This window comes from Bombyx mandarina, chromosome 01 (genome assembly GCF_030267445.1).
Source record: "Bombyx mandarina strain Sakado chromosome 01, ASM3026744v2".
Taxonomy (NCBI): domain Eukaryota; kingdom Metazoa; phylum Arthropoda; class Insecta; order Lepidoptera; family Bombycidae; genus Bombyx; species Bombyx mandarina.
In genome coordinates, this window is record NC_143208.1 from 8,353,044 (window position 1) to 8,375,635 (window position 22,592).

General features: G+C 36.3%; 2 protein-coding genes across 2 annotated transcripts; one reads left to right on the forward strand and one right to left on the reverse strand.

The window, feature by feature from the left end:
- The first annotated feature begins 8,282 nt into the window (after nt 1-8,282).
- Nucleotides 8,283-11,096, forward strand: LOC149503489 (uncharacterized). The gene is made up of 3 exons (XM_089736427.1): nt 8,283-8,414; nt 9,018-9,076; nt 9,439-11,096. Exons 1-3 carry the CDS (start codon nt 8,397-8,399, stop codon nt 10,931-10,933), a joined length of 1,572 nt encoding a protein of 523 aa, XP_089592553.1. The 5' UTR covers nt 8,283-8,396; the 3' UTR covers nt 10,934-11,096.
- Nucleotides 11,097-12,235: 1,139 nt separating this feature from the next.
- Nucleotides 12,236-16,169, reverse strand: LOC149503490 (uncharacterized). Its single transcript, XM_089728753.1, has 3 exons — nt 16,033-16,169; nt 15,453-15,511; nt 12,236-14,757 (listed from the first exon to the last, which is right to left on the reverse strand). Exons 1-3 carry the CDS (start codon nt 16,048-16,050, stop codon nt 12,603-12,605), a joined length of 2,232 nt encoding a protein of 743 aa, XP_089584879.1. The 5' UTR covers nt 16,051-16,169; the 3' UTR covers nt 12,236-12,602.
- Nucleotides 16,170-22,592: the final 6,423 nt, after the last annotated feature.

Consider the following 22,592-nt stretch of genomic DNA (forward strand, 5'->3'; position numbering starts at 1 on the left):
GCGAAGGAGAGTAAGTATACTAGTTTTCGGAACGGGTTGAGGTAACAAACGATTTCCTTACTTCCTGGCTTTAGAAGTGCACTGTCCGTGGCTTTCTACTGCGATACAGCCTCTCGTTACGAGACATTTATAATATTCGAACATCAACATGTTTCTTGTCAATAAAATTGCCTACTGTTTATGCACGTAAATATTTAAATTATTTTTAAATACAAGACTTAAAATTCAAATAATTTTTTAACAACCCTTTCAAAAGAAATAGAAACTACCGGGTAGGTACGAGGCTAGGACTAGTAGGTATTTATGCACTGTTTATCATATTAAATATATCAGTGCTTTACAACTTAAATTACACTTTTACGATTCACATCACGAGATGACGAGAAAAGTAGTGTGATAAGTCGATATTATTGCTACCACTGACTTGACTTATTACTCTTATTAGTCAAGAAAATAATAACATCCAGTTATTCCTTTTATTCGAATTAAATCGCAGGATATATTCCTATTACCTTTACAAGAGGTAATATCGAGTTATCTATAAAATCTTCGCTGTTGTGAGATCTAGTCCTTCACTTAAATATGATAGTGTTTCTATGGTAACAATCGAAGCAGGGTGAACCAAATAAAAAAAACTTAAAATACATATATAAAAAATTGTGAACAAAGGTACAAGCCTGTGCAAATGAAAAGGACAAGAAAGTGTATTACTGCCAAGCACTATTCTTAATTTCATTTTTTCTGGTTCCTACCAAAGGCAAACGAGCGTACGGCCCGTACATACGTAATCGTGGTTAACGGTGTTCATGGATTTCCGCACTGCCAAAAGCACATTCAAGATGCTGCTGATTTCGAATTTTGTTTTAATAAATGCAAAAATGATGCTTTAAAACACGCTATGCATAAGCGCAGAGGCTCTCTATCGAAAAGACGATTTATGTATTTATCTAACAGAGAGCAGCAAAGCCTCCATTATTGTGCTTCAATAAGATACTCAACAATAATTATAATGCAGCGATGTATATTAATCATTGTAGAGTTTAAGCAAATTGATAAAACCCTTTTTATAAAAACTAAAATTGAAATTGAAAAAAACATATTACATTTAATATTGAATATAACCGCAATAGATGATCTATTTGTGGTAGAAATACTGATCCAACCTCAGCCATATTCTACAGTAAAACCTACCTCATATTATTATCACAATTCACAGAGCTCAAATGTTAAAACTAATTAGTGTTTTTTATTTTTCCTCATACGAATACTAGATAAACATTCAAACAATATGTAACAAGCAAGTCACAGATGAAATGCAATGATCACAGGGGTCACACGTTGAGTGGGCACAGGGCGATGTTGCATAACTTAGACACACACAGCGGATATTTCCTCTCTAAAAATAAAAGTGAACGTACTCACGTAACCGAAGTCGTATAATTATTTCTGTTATAAACACGAAGATATTTCAAATCTGATGCTTCGTTGTTCAGATGACCGTTTTTTAACAGACCGAATTTTTGTTATATTTACCGGTCATAAGAGTGAAAATCGTGTAAACTAGGGCACGTCACATTTAAATCGTTGGGTTATAATGTTATTGTGTTCGTGTTTATTGTTCTTATTTGTACTTTGTATTCGTTCAATGACAATGAACTTCTGTTTGTATTTTTGTGAAGCTTGAGCGCCTGAAAAAACCTCGAATTGCCTACTTGCTATACCTATGGAATTTTAATTTTATCATACATCATGTAGTTTCTTTTAAAATGATAGTTTAATAATAAATAAATAAATAAAAATTACAAATAAATAATAAAAATTTTAGGTAATTGTTTAAGTCCTATTATTAATGGGGTTATTTCTCCAAGATTATTTTGTCTTTTGTCCGTTACGATCGTGTTTGAATCTAACTCACAATTTACTGGTGGTAGGACCTCTTCTGAGTCCGCACGGGTAGGTAACACCACCCCGCCTATTTCTGCCGTGAAGCAGTAATGCGTTTCGGTTTGAAGGGTGGAGTAGCCGTTGTAACTATACTGAGACCTTAGAACTTATATCTCAAGGTGGGTGGCGCATTTACGTTGTTGATGTTTATGGGCTACAGTAACCACATAACACCAGGTGGGCTGTGAGATCGTCCACCTATCTAAGCAATAAAAAAATATAAAAGACGACCGACGATAGACTAGATTTATTTCTATGTAAACAATGCTTACTAGTAAATCCTTAAAGCTATAAAATAAGTGCTTAAAATAAAGCAGAGTTTGCCACTTATTTTCCACAAATAATCAAATATTCAAAAGTCTAAGGTAATATTATATCGTGTGTTATGGTCAGAAAGTAATATGTACCTGTAACAAGAGAAACCTAGGCCACTGAATCCAAAACACTATGATAAATCGTGAATTGGTTAACCCGAATAAACGACAAAAAAAAACAATTTTTATGCAATGACTATCACAGGGAATCTAGAATACAAGCATCGCGATACAGTTAGTCAGAGTCGCAAATCAACAATGTTAGTCGAAATATTAGTATTCCATTCAAGTATTGAATCGAGCGTTCAGTTACATCACAGCACACTAGCCTCTTGGCATCTTTTTGTTGCTGTTAAAATATCTGGTTGTGATTATGAGTGTAACCATAAGAAATGTAATTACGTACACTCAGTTATTCGGTACTGGAACAAATATTTTATAACCTTTGATTTACGTCGTACCTACGTCTATCGATCGATTGTTTAATTGTCATTGGGTCATATCAAAGCTTGGATATTTTACATAATGTTCTGAGATGTCATGTTTGTTCAAAACTTTCCTCGAATACGTAAAATAAATGCGAAATGTACAGTGTTTCGATACTGTTCACTAGGGATTAGCAATTTTGTAGTATAAATATTATGTAATATCTACTAAATGATTGCATGAATATTCGATAACTGTTAAAAATATTTACTAGGTCCTTATTATCATGTCCTGTTAATCCCGTTATTATCCTGTTAATTTGTTCTAGATTAAATAAATAAATCAAAGCTACACTTTTAACACAATTAATTCTAAGTTCAAACCAAGTAGATCAAACTGTAAGCATACATTTTTTAGATGTTTGTAAGATGGTATGGGTTTCTGAAAAGTTGTGAAATTTATTATGGCCATCTTAATAATATATGCCATAATTTAGACATATGTTATATAATTACTTGTTTTGAAAGAGATTTTAAAAAAATGAACACAAGTCTCACATTTTCAAAGCAAGAAGCACGAGATTTCTTATACCTGCTTCTGGTTAGAAATAAGTGTTGGCCTATAGGTATTGACATTATTCCTAGTTTTAGGGAATTGAACATTTATATTAGAAGTTTGTTACCTTTGAACGATAAAACATGAAAATATATTTTAAAGATCCTTAAATAATGCTTATAAAAAATAATTCATATATAAATAAACATATATTCTTTAATATAATGCACGTTTAGAATAATACTTTTATTCACCCGTGCGAAATCGGAGCGATTCGCTAGTATTATAAAAATATATTTCTGGCGCGAATATTTTCGAAAAATATTTCTGGTTTTAAGAGCGGGACAGCTGTACACAATATAATCGAGACTTCAAATAAGGCATGTGTCAAGCAAAGTGCAAGGTGGCGTTCTCGTGACGTTTATGGCTTCCGTTAACCATCAGGCTTGTTTTACACGTTCTGTAAATTTGTTTTGTGTGTTATTGGCATAATTGGCTTGGGCACGAACGAGCCCTGATGTTAATTGATTACCGGAGCATATAGAAACACGAATTTCGAACAATTTTAAAATTATTGTATGGAATTAGGGTGTGTGTTCCTTTGAAATCTTAGACAATTGCCGAAATATACTCGTCGATACTGTCCGTTAGCTCAACTCGGCCAGCGCTCAGTAACCGCAAACAAGCACGATTAAACTACAACCAACACTGCGTGACTGCTGTAACTTGGTTGACGTAAATGGTGTGACGAACTCACCCTATTTATCTAGTCCTGAGTCCCATAAAAGCGAGCGTTAGGCGCGAGTAAGCACGTGAACCTACGTGAACCGAATATAAACGCGTTTTACGTTTATTTAAATTTCATCCATTAATATCGTTTAAGGTCTCAAATTATCTGGTGTTATGAAAGAGATGCCGTAGATTAATTGTACGAGTAATTCCAGTGCTACGGTACGTCAATCACGTAAGCGATGTTTAAATTTAGCGCGCTTTTGCTTTTAGAGCGGGAATACAAGTTTGTCGAGCCCCTCGTGTTGAGCAGTTACTAGACTATATAAATTTTAGTCTTATTTAAATTTTCTAGTTTTTAGGTGTTGTAAATGTTGTAAAATAATAGTTAAGTCCAAAAGAATTACACATGAACTATGAATGCATGAAATTGCTTAAAAAATATTTTGAAAAAAAAAAAGAAGATCTGACTTTGTACTTTTGGTGTAGAGTTTGTCCTGTCAAATATTCATGTTAGTATATATGTATTTTCTTAAAATACCATATCCGAGTATAAGTAGGTACATAAATAGTTCTGTTTTGATATTTTCTAAGAAACATCACGAATATGGTGAACATTATATGCAATAAAACAGCTAAGGAAAACCGCACAGTAAAAGCGATCTAGGTATTTGTTCTCAGATTGCTTCGCCGGAAGGTATCATTTTAGGGCAGGGCCCTGAGTGAAGCGGAAACGATGCCCGGGGACGGAATAAGTATCCATATCATTGCTATACATATTCCGAATGGTTTTAAGTAAAAACTCAAACATGATGACACAATTATATTAATGCAAGAACAAAACGATAGTTCACACGAGTGTATTTGAAGAGATACGAAGCGTAAGAATTGATGACTTTCGATTTTAACAAACGGCTAAAGCGTAATGACTGGGTCGACCTAGTTAATAGTAAATCCAACGGGTTTGTTTGAAGAGTTCTACGGTGATGTAATATTAATTGGGAAGCAGTTGTCTTACGGCTGTTAATAAAAAAAATATATCTATATATATTGTAATACACGAGCAGTTCCTGTGTGGTGTAATAAATACATTTAATTGATTTACCTCGAAAGCAATTACTATTCATTAAGAATAATTTCGAAGTTAAAAAAATGGCAAAAAACATAATATTCATTCGTTATTGTTTTTTTTCATAAGACTCGAACTTTTTTTAATTTTGACTAAAACGATGTTGGCATATTTTTTTTTTCGAAACCCAACCGTGATAGTATAAACGAAACTTTTATTAATTAAAGCCGTCGTAATTTTACATCGTATGTAAATTAAATGCATATTTGAACTTCACTCCAACTTCATATTAAAACTGTAATTATGAAATATATTATTATGCAAATAAATAATTAGTTAGTAACTCTCTTTTTTTTTTAAATAATCTTTCCGTGACCAAATTGTTAAGACGCCCGGTGTATACGTTAGGCTTGCGGTTACGATGTGGTATGATGCAGGTACCATTTTTATAAATGATTATTTTTATTACGGAAAAAATCGTGTTGTGAGCTCTCTAGAGTAATAACCATCAATTATCCTGAATGTATCCGCCGGGAAGATAAAGCTTTTATTACAAAAACAATTGTTATCAAATTCACATTTTAAGGTGGATGACAGACAGGTTTACTGGTGGCAAGGAAGGCTTGTGAGCACGAGTAGGTACCACCACCCTGCTTATTTCTGCCATTATTGCTGCTTGTAATGCGTTTCGGTTTGAAGAGTGAAGCGGGCGTTGTACAATAAAGACTTAGAACTTATGTATCAAGGTGAATGGCGGCATTTACGTTGTTGATGTCTGTGGGCTCCGGTAACCACTAATCACCAGCTGGGCCGTGAGCTCATCCACCAATCTATGCAATAACAAAAATAATTAACATTATAATGTCCGTAGACTCTAGTTTCCATCCAATCTCGTGGTCCATGAGTTCTAGTAACAGCTAAATGATGAGTGTTCTATAAAAACTATTATATTATATTCTAAAGCATGTTTATCTCCAATTTTTTTATTTATTTTCGTCAGCTTTATTAAAAAGTTTTTTTCAAATGAGTGTACTTAACACGTGGCATGCCTTATATTACAGTTTCCTTCTTTAGAAAAGGCACATATTAGGCACTGGAATGAAGATTGTAATGTAACCTTCTTTTTGTGTTTCATATAATTTTTCTTATCGATATCTCATATCATCTCTCGATATTCACTCTTAAGTTATACAAATTAAGTGTACCAGTATACAAGTGTATCTTTGATCTTGAGTCTTGAACCCGAATTATTCTCACTAGCACAGATTCCCTTAGTTCTCTGACCGAGAATGTATTACGAATTTGTTCAATCTAGACATAGACAAACTTCTCTGTGGACGTTAATCGAATATTCTTTAAATATTAGAAATTGACTGGTCGGTAAGCGAAGTATGTAACATCCATATATCTGTCAATGAAGAAATGACAATAGAATTCAATGACAATAGAAACGCGAGCTTGTACACTGCACATAAACAAGCTTCAGGATAAGAACGTGAGAAAATACTAAATTATCAATGACTTTGTTTGATTTAACACCTAATGTGATCGTTAGTGTCAGCATTGAATGTCAAGAAAAAACGAAATCTGTAAAATCTTCTTCTGTGACCAAGAAATAAATATATGTCGTAATAATTGGTCTGATTGTTTTGGTTTTTTTCTATGTTCTGTAAATACTGTGTTTGACAGACGTGTTACATTGATAGATTGAAAATGTTTAACTAAGGAAAATATACGATTGAGTGAACCTGACCACAGATTATTAATTTGATTTTTTTTTGTTTGCCTTTTTTTGGGTAGGGAGAAAATCGCTAAGCAACCGTTCCCGCCTTGAGGGCGTTAGCCAATACATTTTGAAGTTGAATTGACTAAAATTCCCTATCGTTCAACCGTCCGCGTCTGAGCCCCAGGAAGAGCCCATTCGAGCAGGCTGTGTTTGAAGATCCTTAAACCACCGTTTGATTTATTTTCACGAAACTTCTTTTACTTTTTAATGTCCTTTGTAAGTAGACGAGCATACGGCGCACCTGATGGTAAGTAGTCGCCGTCGCTCAGGGACATTAGAAATAATTTCTGGAGCGAAGCCAAGCCGCTGCCTAGTGATAAGCTTATAGTCCGTTTTTCTAAAACTTATTAGATGCATTTAATGAAGTGCAATCAATTACGTGATAAATAAACATTGAGAAGACTATTGAACAGATCAAAATTTTAATTTTCATTCAAATTTTATATATTAAATCGGTGAAACTGTGAGACACAGAGACAGTTATGTCTATAATTGCATAACAGACTGGACTCGACCAGTTTGATTTATTACGAAGAACCACTTGCGAATAATATGAATGAACTAATAATTTACATTTGGTTTGAAATTGCTTCCTTGAACCCTTCTCGAAGAATAGGCGGAGAATTGTTTTTATTATCCTAAAACCAATATAATTGCAAATAATAATAATTAAATATATTTTCTGGAATAATATGGAATGTACAGGCCTGGAGAACTTAATCATTAAATCCAAATTTTCATTTATATTATATTTGAGGTGATCACGATGTCATTCTTAAAAGTACAGACAAGTCTGAATGCACAAACAGAAATTTTACACAACACCAGAAATGGAAGAAATATATTTTACTTAACAAAAAACAAAGTATATTAGACTCTATACTTATATTATAGACTAAAATTGAAAGTGATAGTTTTATGACTTAATTAATTTTTTCACATAATGAAATTCCTGTCGTGTCCTGTCCTGTAGTCTGTTTTTTTTATTTACCAAATCCTCGTATGTATTTAATTTTGCCATAATTTAACTTTTTATACTTACCTTACTCTTTCTTACTTACTCGTTATAATTAACTCGGTTGATTATTTACGTAATTATATTTTTAAAAATTTAAACGCCTATATTACTTAAGAATAACATAAGAACAAATAATAATAAAACTATTCTAAGCATTGCTGTCAGTAAAAACGTTCATACGATTTGTGTTTTTAAAGAGTCGTTTACGGAACTGGTAATACAAATGCAGAAATAGTAATTTGTTAACTTACTGAATAGGCTTTGTACGTAATAAACAGATAAAAAAAATACTCACAAGAAACAGGTATTTTGCTAGTAATATAATAAACGTGATTTTTATTTTCCTACATATTTTTTTTGTCAACATTAAATTGTAGAATATTAAGATTTTAGTCACAGTGTTTTTAAAGGCGGGAGTAGGGGATGGACATTCACTGTCATATAAAATGGCTTGTGCCTTTGCAGATCGTCATAAGAAGTAGATTCGTGAAGTCGCTTGTACTGAGTGTTGCATAGGAAGCCACAAACTCGGAGCACCTTCACTCCCCACGCATCATGGCTTTTCGCTTAGCCGTGAGTAATGCACTAATGAGTAACTCCACATTACGCGAGAGAGCGAATTCATTTCGGAGTACTAACATTTAACGCTATGTAACCTACATTAGATGATAACGATTTTAAAATGTTTCTATTTCAGGAAGTTAATCTACTCGGTTTAAAATTATTATTTTGTTCAGTGACCTCTGACATACACTTATATAACAGACTTCTGTAATACAAAATGATATGCCGTTTTTAACGAAGTAAAGTTCAATATTTTAAAGATATTAGTAACATACTTTCAATAATATAATGGATAATTTAAAAAAAAATGTAAACATTTTGAGTTCTTTTCACGTTTTCGGTTAAGCTTCAGTGAAAGTTCCGGCTCTCAGAACGATTAAGTTCTGAGTAAGGAATGACCGGTAAAATTATATAACCGAACTTGCTTGTGCTTATAGCGTGTGGGGTCTATTTACGTATTCTATGTCTTAAAAACAAGAGGCCCTTGTTGGGCCAGAGCTGTACAGCAACTTTAAATTTTTGCGCAACAATGAGTACATAAGGAAGCTTACTTGGATCCAAGAGTTTGTGTTTTTTTAGTAATTAAACATATTTTCATCGTTGTTGTTCCAGCTGAGTTGCTTTCTACTGACTTGCGTTGGCGTCTGCTTCGCGACTTTCGGAACTGAACAGTTAGTATAACATTATGTTCCTCCGTATTTATAATATGTGTACGTGAGTTTTGTTGTTATCGCATATTTAAAGTCTATAAATTGTTCAACTACCAAGTGCCACCACAAAACGATAGGTACATACCGGATAAAGTAATTTGCTTAAGATTTCTTTTCATAAGAGATTCTCAGTTCTCACGCACCTATTCGTTGCGGTAAATGGTGAAAATCGACCTATTGTCTTTAAAATAAGTGTTTTCAACTTCGTATTTTGTTTTCTCTGATAAATAATAAGCTTTGCGATCTGATGTTTCGTACACTTATATGCTGAAGGAAATTTGTAGTTGTGTGGCATGCTTTTAATCGTGTTGCTTTTGTTACAGTGTGCACATCCGAGTCCATATTCCTGAACCACATCATTCTTCAAAAGAAGTAGTAGTTCATGAACATCATGAAGAACACGGAAGTGGAGGCGGCGGGGGAGGCTACGGAGGTGGACATGGAGGTGGATTTGCAGAACATTTACACGGTGGATTTGTTGATCATATAAAAGGTCACGGTGGATTCGGCGGCCATGGAGGTGGATCCGGCGGCCATGGAGGTGGATCCGGAGGCTACGGCGGTGGTGGTGGCGGAGGCGGACACGGAGGTCACGACTTTGGCGGACATGGAGGACTAGACTTAGATGGTCACGGTGGATTAGATCTTGGTGGACACGGAGGACTAGAACTTGGTGGACACGATATCGGACATAGTACGACTAATGATCTCGGAGGCGGCTATGACTTAGGAGGGCATGGTGGCAGTTTCAGCGGGGGTCACGGGAGTGGAATTGGCGGGGGTCATGGCGGATTCAGCGGAGGTCATGAATTAATCGCCATCAGTGGCGGTCATGATGATGGATTTGGCGACGGTCATAGCGGTGGTTTCGGCGGCGGTCATGGCGGTGGATTTGGCGGCGGTCATGGCGGTGGGTTCGGCGGCGGTCACGGCGGTGGTCATAGTGGTGGATTGGGTGGTGGATTCGGCGGTGGTCATGGCGGTGGATTCGAAGGCGGTCATGGCGGTGGATTCGGAGGCGGTCATGGCGGTGGATTCGGAGGCGGTCATGGCGGTGGATTCGGCGGTGGTCATGGCGGTGGATTCGGAGGCGGTCATGACGGTGGATTTGGAGGCGGTCATGGCGGTGGATTCGGCGGAGGTCATGGTGGTGGATTTGGCGGCGGACATGGAGGTGGATTTGAGGGTGGCCATGGAGGTGGATACAGTAGTGGATTCGGAGGGCTCGACCACGGCGTTGAAAGTTTCGGGGGTAGTCACGCTGCTGGTGGTTTTTCATCAAGCGGTCATGACAGCTATGGCAGTAGCGGAGGACATGACAGTCACGGATCCGGTATAGGCGGTGGATCTGGTGGTGGTTTTGGCGGTCATGGAGGTGGAGGTCACGACAGTTACTCCACAATAGCCAGCTTTGACTCCTACAGCGCCGGAGGACATGGAGGCGATAGCTATAGCCTCGGAGGAGGCGGGGGCGGTGGTCATGGCGGCGGTTTTGGAGATCACGGAGGAGACAGCTACAGTATCTTAGGAGGAGGAGGAGGAGGAGATGGTCACGGTGGTAGTTTCGATAGCCATGGAGGAGATAGTTATAGCCTTGGAGGAGGAGGAGGTGGAGGTGGTCATGGTAGTGACTTCGGAGGCCATGGAGGAGATAGTTACAGTCTCGGAGGAGGAGGCGGTCACGGCGGAGGTTTCGGAGGAGGTTACAGTTTATCTAATGTCGGAGGTGGACACAGTCATGGCAGTTTTGGGGGTGACAGCTATACGAACGCAATAGCCGCAGGCCATGGAGGGGGGCCTTATCATAAAAAAAAGTAAGCCTACGTAGAGATAACGCAGTCAACTAAGTCATAGTTTTTCTATTTTCTAATTCGTAAGGACATATATTCTTCGTTCAGCCTTGATAGTACAACCACTAGGTATTTGTAAATAGATTTAAATCTAAGTTATTAAATTGTTGTTTTTATTGAGTAAATGTTATAATATATATAATAGTTTTATTTACTTTGAGTGACTGATTTTCAAATGTTAAGGTGAATGGTGATCGCATGATCCTTTAGATTATATTAAATCCATACCGCGGCTTCGCGCCGTGACAATTATTAAAGCGCCTTATCGTGAATTATAAATACTTTCCTTGAGTTTGTTAACGAGCATTTGGTAGTAGTTTTGTTAGTGGAATCTATTATTATCACCATGATGAATCATGTCAACTAAACATGATAAACTTTTGCTGCAACAGTCCAATCACAAATTAAAACAGCAACATCATAAAATGGTCGACCAATTTCACGTTGTGTGTTGTCTATATGAAATTTATGAGGGGATTTTGTACAGACATCACAGTGTGAACTCTCCTAAGTGGGTAACATTTGGTAGACAAATTTCAGCTCCTGTGCCTTTATTATACTTTTTGTTTAAACGCTGGGGAATCCATTTACGGATACCCGGTCGAGGGAGGTAACGGGCCGGGCTATGTCCGGACTCCGGCGCCTCCAGAGAGGAAAGAGGGAGACGACGACGACGAGCCTTTATTATCCTGTAACTTTTCGTAAGTAATTATGCCATGGTTCTTCGTAATGAATAATATAATGATATTTCCAGGATAATCAATACAACAATAAGAATATATAATAAATCCCAAGTCCACTATTGTCAAAGAGGCGTAAATTCAAGTAGGCAGGCGGCTTGTGGCAAAGAAGAAGCTAAATGTTGTTAATCTTATAATCTCGATTTTTACTTTTATTTCACGTCAGCCATTTACATAGCTTTTGTTCTGTGCAATTTTCTTCTGTGCTTACCAACCGCTTTTCTTAAATTTTTTTCAAAATATTAATATCAAAAATAAGGAGAAACTGAATCTAAATCAGTCAGTCTTTGTCAGGCAAACATTAGGGAACTCTAATATCTTAAAAAATAAATCAAGAAGTTTGAAGTTTAAAAAAATAATGTCTAACATTATGAATATTTTATTCTTTATTATTTATCTCTTTCTAGCTTAAAAAACAGTAAACTGATAATGTACTCGGTCATTTACATATATTAAATACATATAAGGATCATACATATATTTTAGATCTTCATATATTACCTCTTGTACATGATAAGTGGACTATCATTTTCTTGAAACTACATGAAATCATGCGTTTTTTTACAAAATCTGAATTTGAATGTCTTAAAACCCACCCAAAGTAACACTCAAATTAACCATTGTTCGCGGTATCGAATTCATAAATTCTAACACAATGAAACAAGTTAATCCCTTTTTTATTTTATTTATTTACTGTCGCACAAATGCATTGGTATTGGTTTATCTAAATCGAGCACAAATTGAAATAGTTTTATCAATTGCTTTAGCTTCAAACTGTTAAATTATCAATAAATAAGTAATACATACATCAATGACTACAAATACACAGGCTACTCACTATTAATTCGGTTGAAATAAAATTAGATCACGAACACTTATTGCCTAATAGATGCACGATCAAATTTTATCACCGTAATTTAATTTACTTGTTGTAGCCGGAGATTCTAGAAGATATGACAGCTTATTCGACTTTGGCCGAATGGTTCCCACATTTGTTTTTTCTTTATTATTTTCTTCCGGCAATGTATTCAATTTCAAAGCCCGAATTCTTTTTCTTGGTCGACTGTTATGTGAAACGTTAGAATTATCTTCTTTATTACTACTTCGTTGTCTTGTTTTAGCCTCTTGATATTGAGATTGTTCAAATGCTACAGTATCTACGGTTTCCACATCTTTTTGTTCAGGAGGTACAGCTGTTGTTGCTAATAAAGAGAAATACGGAGTAGTTGTTGAGACAGGTGCTTCGACATACTGGAAATTATCGTTTGAAGCTTGCGGTACGGATAAATTGTGAGAATGTAATGCTTTTCTTGCCATATCGGAATAGTAAGAATGCATTGGGGATGATTCTTTTATTGTGAAAGGCATAGGAGTTACAGTGCCTAAAGGTTGTGTTTGTTCAAAATTATAATTTCCGTTACCACTAGGGGACCGTTCGTTAGGGAAGGAAGCTATATCAGTATCATCCCAATGATCTACCGTTGTTTGATGACCGGAACCGCCAAAACTTATATTTTGTGTAGATATCGATTTCTTTTTACCCCTTTTAGCCGAAAATGTTCGCGGTGCATTAATATTTTTATCTTCTGATGTGACTATGTTCGATGATGATGCAGAAGTATCGAATCCATAGTTGCTTGTGAAACTATTGTCCTTAAAATTAAGTAAAGGATTTGCAAATTTTTGAAATCCTTGCCCTGTTAAAGTCTTTGGTTTATAGTTGTGAATCACTGTTGAAGAGACTGAAAATGGATCTTGTATGCCTGTTTGTGATGTGCCATAATCATTTACATGTTTATCGATATTAAAATCGAAGGCTGGTACTAAGTTTTTGGTTTTTTTTATTCTCTTGTTTTTGAAATTAAAATCTGGTATAGGACGGAAATCGTTTTGTACATTTTCGGAAGAAGTATCAAATTGCGAAGTCGGTCGAAATTTTAGTTTCTTAATCTTGTTCACTGAAGAATACATGTTTTCATAAGACAAATCGGGAAATGGCGTAGTTGTTGGTTTTCCGTATTTACGCATATATTTATTTTTGATTCTATTGTTTACCCCTCCGTTTCTAATATCTTCATGGGTATGGGAAATTCTTAGTGGAGTCGATGAAGGATCCGATATTATATCTAGTTCAGGAGGTATTTCACCATGGTCGTGGAATATATGATCATGTGTAACATCTCTTGGGTTATAAGCGGCATATTCTAAATGCGATGGAGTTCCCATAGATCCTATTGCTGTGTATCCTGTTAGAGTATCTGGAGAAAAAGTTAGAATCGGTTGAGAGCTTCTTAAGGGAATAAGCGAATGCTGTACTGGTAAGGAAGATACACCTCCTGCTGAGTGTATTCCAGATATTTTAGCGTCGTCATCTAATACTAGTTTATGAATATGTTCCTCGTTGTATGTGTGAATGTGCTCAGTGTCTCCGTCAATAATTTTCTCAACTCTTGGTGGTTTTTTTATTTTTCTTATGGTACCAGACCCGTCCAATTCAGAATAAAATTGTTCATGAAAAACAGATACTGGATGTTCCTCTTCTAGTTGAGGTCGACCTCGTACAATTAAGCGCTTTGGTTTGTTTTTTCGTACAATATTTTTTCGTGGCGTTTCGTTTATCTTCACAACTTTAACTTTCTTCGGTGGATGATTATGAGGTACAATGCTAGGCCCCGGAGGTTCTGCGAAAGCTGTCGGTAAATATGAAGAATCCGATGCTTCATGAGGAGCAACCAAATCGTATTCCTGATCTTCCCAGTCCGTTGGTGTGGGTCCATAATAGCCTCTTGCGCGATAAAGAGGCAAAAGCTTTGAAGCAGTAACTGACGTTCCGGGCGTTCGTGTCTGAGACTCTTCATATATCTCGACAGAGTTGAGGGGTACGATGCTGGCTACTGCTGGCAGGGCGATGTTAGTAGGCACTGCTACAGCACCCTTGGCACTTGGCATGTATGCCGGCGCATACTGTGAGGACGGGTGGTTGGTTATGTAAATCTTCTTATGATGATGAATATGCTTTACCTTCTGCGGTAAGTGGATGCGAATCTTTTTTCTGGAACAAAAAATAATTGATTACGAATATTGTACTGCAAGTGTTTAGTAGCTGTGTTGTATAAATGTCATAAATTGAAGCGCGTCGCTATAAAGTCTTCCCTCACGACATCGCGGCGTCGTCGTTACGAATACAGTGCCTCTCTATATCATACGAGCACGTCTCCATAACCGATAACGGCGCGTGTATAACCGCAACCGCGAGTTACACTAAATTAAGTAACGACAACAAGTGTGGTTCCTTGTAGGTGCACTGACACTTTCTAATGATTACGCGCCTGGCTAGTTTTCAGTTCAACGTTCAGGTAATTAGGTGAGCGAAGCGGTCACATGTACATAACAATTTGTATAGCCGGCACATTGACATTGACTTTGGTTCACAGATTCCGTCGCAGAGCACATTAAACACTTTCGCTAGTTCGTACGTTCTTAACGATATAAAAACTCGTAACTAGTATTTTAAAATTATAAAATACAAAATGTTTCGTAAAATTGTAGAATCCAATTCAGTGTTAAACATTGATGGTTTCGCCAGCAGTAGAACTAAAGTTTATTTCTATGTAAATTTACGTACCCTACGGCCCTTAGTTTCTATGTTTAACAATACCTAAAGTTTTTTTTTACCAAAATTTAATTAGTGAAAGCTATGTTTTATTTGTGATTCGTAATAACTATTTAGAAATGGTCAATACTCACTTTGGTCCTTCTGCAGAAACTTGAACGGTGATGACTGCTGATACAGCCAGAAGGACAAACTGTAACAACATAACAATAAAGGATATTGTTTGTATGTGCTTTTTAGTCTTAAAATTTAGAAATTTACACCATAAATTCGTTAAACGATGTATTATTATAGTAAGGTTAGTAAGTAAATCCGCCTTCGATATCTATTCACTTTAGAACTCTTATTTAAGAGCACCCACGATTTTTTTTAATTAGTTATAATGTAATGTTTGTAAGTGTAATTAAAGTAAATGAAGCTGCTCCTTACAGTTATAGTAATGACATTGCTTTTTTTTACAACAAAGCATACTGTAAGTTTTGTTTATATTGTGTTTATTTCTCATAAAATACAAATTTCTCGCAGAATTAATGTTCTTTTGATAAGATATAAGTGTGACAGAAGGTTAACAGAAATATATTAGTTTCACAGTTTTGTAGTTTTAACTGCCTACAAAAACACGTTAAACTTTATTTATTCTTATATATATATTCACTTAACACTAAGTAATAGCACGTGCACACAAAATCTTCCAGAACAAAACAGAATACGGACCAACTTTAACCAATCCATTATAATGTGCTGCAGCTACTTTCATATATAGGTATAGTTTATTTAATCACTTTTACGAGACATTAGACGAACCCGCACTGGCCTCCAATCACATATGATAATTATTCGCGATGCACTTGGTTTTATAACATTCATTTTCACAGCTGAATGCGTCCAAGTGTGTCATGCATTACTGTGGACTCATACTTACTGCACTTTGCAACGCTATCCCTCTGATTATAAGTTTCGCATATCAGAATTTCTCTTTACATGAAAAAAGAAAACGAAAAATCTTATTTATTAGGTACTATGCACAGAAAACAAAACGAGCCAATTTTGATAAATTATGAATAACAATTTTACCAACGCGAGCAATAATTGAATTATCTATCTATAAATTATTGTAGATTTACAGGCTTTGTTCGTTTTTGTGTTCCCATGCTTGTATATATATTATAAATTAAAAAATACATAAATACATATATAGGAGAACTGCATAAAAAGTTAACAACTGAAACTTTGTAATAAGATTCATTTTTGTCTGTAAATATTGAATATAATGAATATTCACAATATTAATTTAGTAAACGGAATGCAGTAAGTTAGCGGTAGAGGTATTAAGGATCAACCCTTGCATTAGACGCCTTCAGCTCTAACACTAGGAGTAGGGACCCCGGTAACCGTACTCGTCCAACTTGGCAAAGAGTTCGACGTGCAACCTAACCCAAACATTGGAAAACATCGAATAAAGTTTTCAAATCGTATAAAAATAGACGAAGGCGACGGAGTGAGGAGACCAATGAATAAGTTTGTCCATTTATACTTTCGGTTATTTGATTAATATGCCTCCTTGAAAAGGGTCGTTCTAGGTTCATTTTTTAATAAAAGTCGAAATTAAAAAAAATCAAAATGTGTCTCTATAATTCAATAGGTGCGATATATAATATATCATAGCTTTTTTAAATGGATATTGTTAAGGGCGATGAAGTACTTAATGTAACTGAATATAGAAGAATAAATAACGCATTTAATGGATTGCTTCCACCCTTAACACTATTTGAACAAAAATAATTAAACAAACTTAATTGGATTGTGTAATATTTTTATTCTTTGAATAATGATCTCATTACTTACATGATAAGATTATGAAGTAGCGGCCGTAGTGGGACTCCAGTTAGCCATCACAAGTTATGAAATCGAAGTATGAATTTATTATCAATATTAGGATTGACGAGTCATTTATTATAATCATACCGTGTTTACCGTTGCGATTTTAAATTTATGAAACACCGATATTTCATATTATTTTTTATGTTTGAGAGCTTACCGGTGTCCCGGAGGTTATTCAGTTTTACCAGGGCAGGTGGGCGAGCAAAGGCTCAGCCAGGAGGGGTGGGATTTGCTAACAGCTGCCCGAGCGCCTCCAAAGGAGACCTAACAACTCCACAGTAGCTGCTTCACGAATGAATCTGCTACTGGATCGGAATCGCGACCCGCTGAGAAGATCCGGCGAGAAACTCAGCGGGCTGATGTTTAGGTTAGGTACGGTTACCGAGGTTAGTACGGCTACTCCTAGTGTTAGTGCTAAAGGTGTATAATGCAAGGGTTATTGGATCTAATGGATCCGTAAGGACGTGTCTAGGGCGTCGACGGTGACTGGCTCCTGCGTGATCAGGATTCGGGGAGTAGTCAGCGGTGGCAACGATAAGGCGATTATCATGACGCATTTTCTTATTGAAGTACCGTTCCGACGCTGACTTTATATGTTCCCGGATGGATTCGAGGCAAAGGTCGTCGTGTAGGTCAACGTTCCTCACGAACCACGAAGCTCCGGCGACTAACCTGCAAAAGCGGGATTGTAGGGGTTGGAAGGTGTCTACGTGTCTGCGGGCCGCGTGAGCGAACACCACACTCGCATAAATCATGACGGTCCTTATGTAAGTTTTGTAAAGTGTCACCTTGTTCCGAAGGGACATTTTACTCCGCTTACAGATCATGTGGTAGAGTCTGCCGAGAATAAATGCATCACGGTCACTGACTGATTTTATATGTGGGCGGAATGTAATGGATGCATCCAGGGTGACACCCAGGTACTTAACCTTCTTGGCCCAAGGTATGAATTGGCCGAAGAGGGTGATCGGGGGTGTGAGATCCCTCCTTCTAGTCCGGGAGGAAATCCGTTTGGAGTTTCTACTTTGAAATAGCATCGCAGTACTTTTCGCTGGGTTGATGTCTATATGCCATTTTCGGAACCACTGTCCTAGGGCTATCGCTGCACTCTGACGTTTCCTCGCGACTAGGGACTTGTTTCTTCTCGAATAATAAACAGTCGTGTCGTCGGCGAATAAAGCTAACTGAGCCGGCGACGACCGGGGAATATCGTTGACGAATAAAATAAATAGGAGGGGCAAGAGGACAGAGCCTTGCGGGACTCCAGCCGTGAGAAGTCGCGGGGAGGAGCTGGTTCCTTCATCTCGATATTGAAGAGAGCGGTTTGACAAGAAGTCCTGTATGGTGAGCACGAGACTATCCGGCACGCGTATGTTGAATAGTTTGAAAATCAAACTGTTGTGCCAGACTTTGTCGGACGCTTTTGCGACGTCGAAGAAGAGAGCTCCCGTGTAAGAACGGCTTTGGTCAGTTAAGCCCTACGAGAATGAGAGCCTAAACTATTTGGGTGCCTAGTTCGAATAACATTTTAAAGTAAATTACCGCAATGTCAATTATGAACGAATTCTTATTTTTTAACTGATTTCAAATAAAACAGATATCAATCAGCCTTCTTCAATTTGGACTATTATTTTCTTTCTTAAACAATGTAACATAATAATTAAGTAGTCGGATCACACTTTCTGTATTACCTTACAAGGACACATTGAATCCTAGTTGAATCAACTAATATACTATTGTGTTAGCGTACAACATTACATAAAACGAATATATGCAACATATTACGCGTTTGGTAGCAAATTCGGTTGAATAAATAAATCACTTTCGCGGCGATATTTCCCCGATCATGGACGTTTTTTCATGAGTTTCACTGCCGCCGTCGTAAGAATAGGAAGCGATGTGTGCACGCAACCTATCATAGTATTCGAATAAATGTTCAATTCTTACATCGGTTGGATTGGATCGACGCTGTAATGCTTAATTCAGGTATAAAGTAATAAAGTGCCAATATGTATTTTTACACATAAATCTCTCAGTGTTCTTGTCACTAAACTCCTCCGAAGCGGCTGGAACGATTTTTTGGTGTTTAACCCATTTAAATAAACAAAAAATTGATGACTTAGATTTATAATTTAAGTCGGTAGTTGGCGCTGCCACCAGATCGCATTATTTTTCCACGTTAAGGCAACACTAGTAAAATCTATTCTTCGATTTCAAGATCACGACATATACAAATATTTTACCGCTATCATAGAAATTTACGAAATTATTACTGACTAGCGACCCGCCCTCGCTTCGCTTCGGAAACATTAAAACACACATGAAACCAAAAAATAAAAATTTAAAAAAAAATAAAAAAAGTACCCTATGTTCATCAGGGACAATGTCGGCTTCTAATGGTAAAAGAATTTTTCAAATCGGTATAGTAGTTTCGGAGCCTATTCGAAACAAACAAACAAACAAATCTTTCCTCTTTATAATATTAGTATAGATAAAATTAAAAATAAACCTTCATCATAAATGTAGATTAATACGTAAAATGAGAAATAAAAGAAAATAAACGTTCCATTCAAAATGGCTCCAAATTATGGTTTTCTTTACCAACTTGTACACCCAGATCTAGAATCCCAAATATCAAACCAAGGTACAGACTCCGAGTTACAGCTACTAATCCAACGAAGCGATTTAATCGTCTGCCCAGACTACACTATTCACATAAAAATGTATTTTGTTTAGTACCGTCACGTTATTCGTGTCACCGTTTCTTTCATATTAAATGTTATTGGATAATTTTGGGATAACATTTCGCAATTAGATAAAAGTTAGCCATCAAGTTATAATAATTAGATCGATAATCAACAGCTGAACTTTTAATTTGTTTCGGTTGTTTTTTATGCTATGGGTAGCTGTTGTGGTATGGTATTATTGACCAAATTGGATCTCAGATTAAGATTTTTTTTTCATGCCTAGGTGAGAGCCTTGAGAGGCTATTTCAGCGTAACCTTAACTAGTAGGTGAGCTCACGGGGCTCAAGCCTGACGACGTTGCTAACACAAGCCTTAGCAAGAGTCGTGCTTCGCAGAATCTACCACCGGATCGGAAACGCGCCCCACTGAGAAGATCCGGCGAGAAACTCAGTGGGCTGCGTCTGAGGGTTAATTTACTCGTCGAACCCTTCGTCGCGTTTCCGCTAGGGTTCGTGTTAGCAACATCGTCAGGTTTGAGCCCCGTGAGCTCACCTACCGGTCCGCCTGTAGTAGAAATAGCTATTTAGGCTTCCAAGTAGGAAGGGAAAGATAAGGAAGATTAGGTAGGAGAAAAAAAGATCAAATCGAAAAAAAAATATTAGCAAACTATCGATTGGAAATTTTTAAATGAAACTCAAACAGAAGCATAAAATAAAATGTCTTTCATGAATTGGGCATTAATAGAATTAAAATTAATTTGTAATCAAGCTTTTTAGAATTTGTTTTGTCAAAAACATAACAACAGAATCAATGAACACTTTCAATTCACATATGGTTTATGTAAGCCGTTTTGCTTTCAACAAAGTAGGTGCTAATTGAAACTACAAGGTGATGATCGGCAATTATTAATTCTGTACATTTCCACACATCTATGAGTGCTATAAAGATTACAAAGCTATCACCTCTATACTACAATTCATTGTATATTGCGTTACAATAATAATATGGCCTCTCTATTATATTATAATAATAGCTAAAGCTTATTTCAGACAAAAGTTTGTTAAACCAAAAGTTTTGTATGGTTTTCTGGCTAATAATATTATTTAAAACCCAAGATAATGGAAACAATTAAAGTTAGTAGTAAGTACTACTACCCTACCATTCCTATTCTAGTTTCGGAGACAATAAATCAATATTAGGTTATTTTTTAAACGTACCTAACTCTGACCTAATCACTTTCATGATCAATTGTTATTTAAACGTGTCACCTGTGAAATTAGTATAGTGTCAATGATTGATATTAATTAAAAGATAAAGATTACATTCCTGAAACTAGTAAATTATATCTTAAAACAAAACTCAAATTCCTAAAGCGTTCGAATAAGTATCTACTGTCACAAACAACACGTGGCCTCTCGGGTTCATTCACTATATCATGCATTCCTCGGCTTTTAACGGTCCAAGCTCTTATTACGAGAAGCAATATTTAAAGACAAAAAGAGAAAAAGACCGAGATAAGAGCGCCCTAAGGAACAGTACTTCTCGACGGAGGCATCAATCTAGAGCCATGCTAAAGCCCACCGGTACCCTTCTAACTTTTTTATTCGTTTTCTGATTATTAGGCCACATTAAAATGTCAGTCAGAGGTTCTCGAACCTTCCAAGACAATGAATATCTACGATAAAGTTTTTGTCACACTATTTGTAGCTGATGGTTTTAGGTACTTTTGTGAGAACATATTTATATTTAATTTTGAACGGCTAATGATTCTGACGGTAATTACGACGTAAAATCCAATGCTATTCCAGTTAAATGAGTTCGAAGTCTAAAATGATACGGATAATGGGTCATCCCACCCGTTTAGAACCCCAAATTAGAACACACCAATGCTTCGCACTAGATTTGCAGACAAGCTGGATACTACTACCAACCTGTGCGGGCTCAATGTTAATGATGCGTGAACTTTTATAGGAGATTAAAATATTTAAGCTGTCCCTTAATAATTATAATAAAATACGTCAAGATTGAGAATAGCTGCTTTAAAGAGGAGAACTTCTTAAGATTTATTATGTACAAGTAAGAAGGGCAGGTTTATTAGAAAGTCGGTTTATCTAAACATTTTTTTTTGTGTTACGGTAAATCGGCTTCTCGGCACCAGACTGGAACAGCTGTGGCGACCCGTCTCTAACCACGCTACCTAAGGCATCATTTGTATTTTTTTTACGTAAAACTCATTTCAAAATTTACATATTAAAACTTAGTCCAATTACAGAAAATAATTAAGGTGAGTTATGTTTTTTATACGCAAAACAGATATTACTTCAATAGAAAACTTCTATGAGGCTGTCAGCGCAAAAGTGACCTAAGATTACTATAGTTACTATAGTTATTATGGAGCAATGAGGAGCAATTAAGTTTTCATGAATTAGAATTTGAGTAGGCAAAAAAACAATACGCGCAAAAATAATGTTTACAAAGCCATCTGTGTTAACTACGGGTGAAACTATGAATAGGCCGGTTTTGCATTAAAATTTATTATATTTTAAATAAATTGCAATATACATTATTATAAGCATTATTATAAAAAATTGTGGATTAGGCCACTTCTGCGCTGACGGTCTATTAATATGTCTTATTAATCTACTTGCCCGTGAAAATCGCCATCTGCGCATAAAAGTCAGCAACTATTCGACAACGTATTTAGCT

Bases quoted from the DNA above. Each gene is read 5' to 3' on its own strand.
- LOC149503489 (XM_089736427.1), top strand. The intron at 9,077-9,438 runs GTTAGTATAACA...CTTTTGTTACAG, and splicing joins GCGACTTTCGGAACTGAACA to TGTGCACATCCGAGTCCATA.
- LOC149503490 (XM_089728753.1), bottom strand. The intron at 14,758-15,452 runs GTGAGTATTGAC...TTTTTGTTCCAG, and splicing joins GTTTCTGCAGAAGGACCAAA to AAAAAAGATTCGCATCCACT.